Source organism: Myripristis murdjan, chromosome 4 (genome assembly GCF_902150065.1).
Source record: "Myripristis murdjan chromosome 4, fMyrMur1.1, whole genome shotgun sequence".
Lineage (NCBI taxonomy): Eukaryota > Metazoa > Chordata > Actinopteri > Holocentriformes > Holocentridae > Myripristis > Myripristis murdjan.
Window position 1 is genome coordinate 29,888,446 of NC_043983.1, and position 4,391 is coordinate 29,892,836.

The window sequence follows — 4,391 nt, forward strand, 5'->3', positions numbered from 1 at the left end:
ACTGTGTGTTCTGGCCTGGAGGAGGTTTTTTTTTTTTTTTTTTTTTTTAGGAGGCCGGTGGCTGGAACAGGACAGGAAGATGGCTCATATAGATAAAACACCACTTTGTGTCCTCTGAACTGCGGGTTGACTCAGTGAAAATGGACAAATCAGCTGGAAAGTAGGTGTTATGGAGGTTTAAGATGTTGATGTGTGTGTACAAGTGTGTTTGTGTGTCCATGCCCCCCACACCAAACCCTTTGCCAATCAAGCTCACAAGACAGAAAACGGTGTCGTTCAATTAGTTTAATATGTACATTAAAATAAACTATTTACATTATATAAAAAAAGATCCTATTTACAAGGCAGAACATTTACTCGACACAAACAAACAAGTCTTAACGCCAAAGACTAAGTGTGTAGCCCTTTGACAATCACGTCATGTTGAGATGGCATGCACTCTGTGACTTCCTAGTTTTATTTCTTTTTTCTTTTCTTTTCTTTTTTTTTATTCTGAGACCCTGACTTCAAATGCTATGAGGCTGCAGACAGACAGACGGTCAGACAGACAGATGCAACTCACAGACACAACATTCAATTCAAGCCTTCGAGGAGGAAAGACTGAAAGGCAGTTTTAGAACAAAACATTGTCTTGAAGCTTATTTTTTTTTTCATGTGCTGTTTACACTTACACTATAACAACATAGAATAAAACTTTGATTGTCTTTAGCCAGTGGAGAATATGGCACTCGTAAGATGTGTAATAATACGTTATAAAAGGCACTAATGGTGAAAATACATTGTTGTTTTTTTTTTTTTTAAAAATGAAAGAAATATCATTGCTCTTCAAAGGATTGTCTGCTTCCAGTTGCTTCAGTGGCGTGTGCTTATAGGTCCTGCCTGACATGTTGAGTGGAATGCACCTTTTTTTTTCTTTTTGGTGTTTACAAAACAGTATTCCATATAAAGAAGTAGTACCAGCTACATATAAAAAACACAACTCATGTCTGAACAGAATTCAACTGTTTCTGTCAAATCTGACTGGGTTTGCATGTTGTTTTGTGGTCACTTTTTTGTTTGCTGTTTCTCTCTTATTCCAAAAAATATCATTTAAATAGACAGAATAAAAATACAAAACAATATTTGGAGTGCATCTCTTGCTGATGCTGGTTTCGCCCTAATGAAAAATCGCTATAACAGTCCTATAATAATCCTATATAGGGACAGAGTCTGTCCATGGCACTCAGTGGTGACCTTATCGTACTTTATGACTTTAATCTGTTGCAGTATCAATATAACATTCATATAACATTCCTGTAGGGAGTCATAGTTCTGATGTGATATTTGCACAACGTCCTTCTTAAGTTTATCATAGGATTACTATAGTTCTTTTTCATTTGGGGTTTGATTTTTGTCGCTGTGCATAGAAGTCCTTTTCTTCCTTTTTGTCCTTGGAGACTTTCCTCACAAGTGCCTCTTCATGTGCAGGGCCAGGTGGTCGGACCGGGAGAAGGCGCGCTCACACAGGTGGCACTGAAACGGCCGGTGCCCGGTGTGCTTCCGGAAGTGGCGCGTGAGCTCGTCGGAGCGGGCGAACTTCCAGCCGCAGCCTTCCCAGCTGCAGTGGTACGGTTTCTCTCCTGCAGACACAAAAAAACACAGAAATGAGTGACTCAATGAGGTGAAACCAAGCAGAAACACCAGTTTTCACTTTAGTTCCCATGATTCTGAATAACTGGGTAAAGTGGTGTGTTCTCTAAACCAAATGTGGCAAAAAGTGGAAAAGTGTCAGTCATGTTGCACCTCCGGCCACACACACACTCAGTGATGTCAGACTGAGGACTCTGCCACTGACACAGGTAGAAAAAGACCTCCTGTGACATCACTGGCTGGGTGTGGCCGGGGGTGCACCGTCATGACTGAAACGTCCCACCTTTGGAGGGCAGTGCTGCGGAGCTTTTCTGCTGTTCAGAGTTTGAGCTTACCAGTATGCGTCCTGTGGTGCGCCTTCAGGTGGGAGCTCTTGGTGTACGTTTTGCCACATCCGGCGAAAGTGCAGGTGTGTGTCGCCGTTCGTTTCCTTGGCCAGGACCGGCGCCCCCTCTTTGGTTTGCTGTCCATCATTTCCAGCGGGGAGGAGGGCGGGGTGAGCAGGACGCGCTGGCCGGCCGGCTGCTGCTGCTGCATGCCCATGGCCGTGTCCTCTCCGTACATGCCGGGGAACTGGTGGTGGTGGTGCCCCCCGGGGAAAGTGAGCTGCATCCCGGGGTGCGGGTGGGGGAATCCGCCGGGGGAGGCGCGGTGGTGGGGGTGGAAGCTCTGCGGGAAGGTCAGGGAGCCTGACGGGCACATCTCGGAGCTCATCAGGTCGTCCGGGCTGAGCGGCGGCGTCATGCTCCCGACCGCAGCCTGGGGGGAGTTGGCCAGCCGCGGCTGCTGATCGAACGACATCATGCACGAGATGTTGCCCTCGTGCTTGATTTTGGTGCAGCTCTGAGGCACCAGACCCATCACAGGTCCGTATGTGTCCAAAGGGGAGACGGGCTCCACTTTGATGGTCTGCTGCTCCGGGAATAAATCCTGAGTGGCCGCCGGGAAAGGCGCGGAGCTGACCAGGAATCGGCCCTGGATGCCGGGGCTGCTCCCGGACAGCTGCGGGCAGAAGCTGGCATCCACGTCGGAGCGAAGGAGCTCCGCCATCAGGCTGTTGTTGTAGGGCGGGGGAGGGCTGTTCATGTCCGGGACAGAGGTGTAATTAGCCGTGGGCTGCGGCTGGGCCATCCCGGTGTGCTGATGTTGCTGGTGATACACGGCCGGTCCGCTCTCCTGCAGCCGGTAAGACTCTGTCGCTGCACCGCCTGGCGCGCTGTCAGAGCCGGCGGTGTTAGCGAGAATAAACTCCAGATCCAAGAACTTATCCAGTTCCTCGTCGTCTTTTCTGCCCAGACAGCCGCTGTCCATGCCGGGAGCGACGCCGCTCATGTCGCTCTTCCACCTCTGGAGCGGAGACGGGAGAAAAGAATTAAGTTTGTTTTGCTTGACAGCCCCGTCACTGCAAGTCAAAATCACTTTAAAAATGCGACCTTTGAAATCCCTAATTAATGTCACAGCAAATAACTTCTGGTGATCAGTTTCAAAACACAAAAAACATCCAAGTATGAAACAGCGCAAGCGGAGAGATTCCTCACTAGATGAGCGGTGCACAGAGAGGGAAGCTGCATATTTCAGATGCCTGTCACTGTATTTTAGACATTTCAGAGCAACAGCCTTGAGTCTGTGTGAAAAGACATTCAACCCGATACTTAGAGGAAATAACAGCTTGCAGTTAACTGTGTGGTTTTTGTTAAGGGATAAAAAAAAAATATTTTAAGATATGTAGGCTGTCTACCAAACATGCACCAATTCCTCACTGTGCGTAAAACAAGTGTAAATACATAAACAGGGATACTTACATCTTCCCAGCATTTCTCCTTTTGGTTGGAAAATGTAGAGATTGATGGTAAAATGGTCCCACTCAAGGCCATTTCCATGCGTTGTACAAAAAGTTGGTATTCCTGAATATTTAAAAACACTCTTCTTTGTTTTACAAAAAAATCAGCAAGTGTCCGTCGAGTCCCCAGAAGAAGCTAAAGAAAACGAAGCTTCTTCTGCCGTCTGACGAGCTTCTGCTCCGGAGTCATGTGCAGCTCTATGACTGGTAGGAGTTGGTTTTCTTATAAGTATTGTTCGCTGGAGAAACTGGACCAATGCGAGACTGGGGGAAGGAAGCGCGTCCAGGATGAGGACTGTACGCACCGACCGGCCCCCCTAAATTTAGCCTCGGTATAAAAGGCAGAGTTTCCCTGCGAGCGAGCGAGAGAGAGGGAGAGAGAGTCAGAGAGTGAAGAGGACTGGTGCTGAATGCTGCCTCTCCTCCGCCGCGGACAGCTACTTAAACCTTTTGAGACTAAAGGGGAGAACCCGCCCCTCTGCCAAACCTGTCCAACAACTGGTACTGTAGCAGGTCTGAGAGAGAGAGAGAGAGAGAGAGAGAGAGAGAGAGAGAGAGAGAGAGAGACCGCCCCCCCACATACACACAACCACCACCAAAAGACATAATAAACAATTAACACATTGCTGGGACGTGATGAAAAAACGGGCAACGAACGAAACCGAGAAGGCGCACACGCTTTACATGAGCAGGCGGAGAGATGTCGGTGCTGCCATGGGCATTACGCATATGGGCACGGTGCGCTTTTACGCACAGAGCAGAGGGGGAAAAAAATGCATTCTTTCCTATAATCATCGTGCGTTATAAAACCTCTCGCTGGTTGTACTTATTTATTTGTTTATTTATTTATTCATTCATTCACGCAGGCTGGTTATTTTTTGTTTGTGTTTACTGACGATGTGTTCCCCGCGCATGGCAAGGA

The 4,391-nt window shown here is 47.7% G+C and overlaps 1 protein-coding gene across 1 annotated transcript; it reads right to left on the reverse strand.

The window, feature by feature from the left end:
• Positions 1 to 270: 270 nt before the first annotated feature.
• On the reverse strand, positions 271 to 3,909 carry LOC115358430 (Krueppel-like factor 2). Its single transcript, XM_030050407.1, has 3 exons — positions 3,432 to 3,909; positions 1,965 to 2,976; positions 271 to 1,619 (listed from the first exon to the last, which is right to left on the reverse strand). Exons 1-3 carry the CDS (start codon positions 3,507 to 3,509, stop codon positions 1,444 to 1,446), a joined length of 1,266 nt encoding a protein of 421 aa, XP_029906267.1. The 5' UTR covers positions 3,510 to 3,909; the 3' UTR covers positions 271 to 1,443.
• Positions 3,910 to 4,391: the final 482 nt, after the last annotated feature.

Bases quoted from the DNA above. Each gene is read 5' to 3' on its own strand.
- LOC115358430 (XM_030050407.1), bottom strand. From the start codon at position 3,509: ATGGAAATGGCCTTGAGTGGGACCATTTTACCATCAATCTCTACATTT. The intron at 2,977-3,431 runs GTAAGTATCCCT...TCTCCGCTCCAG, and splicing joins AGGAGAAATGCTGGGAAGAT to AGGTGGAAGAGCGACATGAG. The intron at 1,620-1,964 runs GTAAGCTCAAAC...TTGTGTCTGCAG, and splicing joins GCACCACAGGACGCATACTG to GAGAGAAACCGTACCACTGC.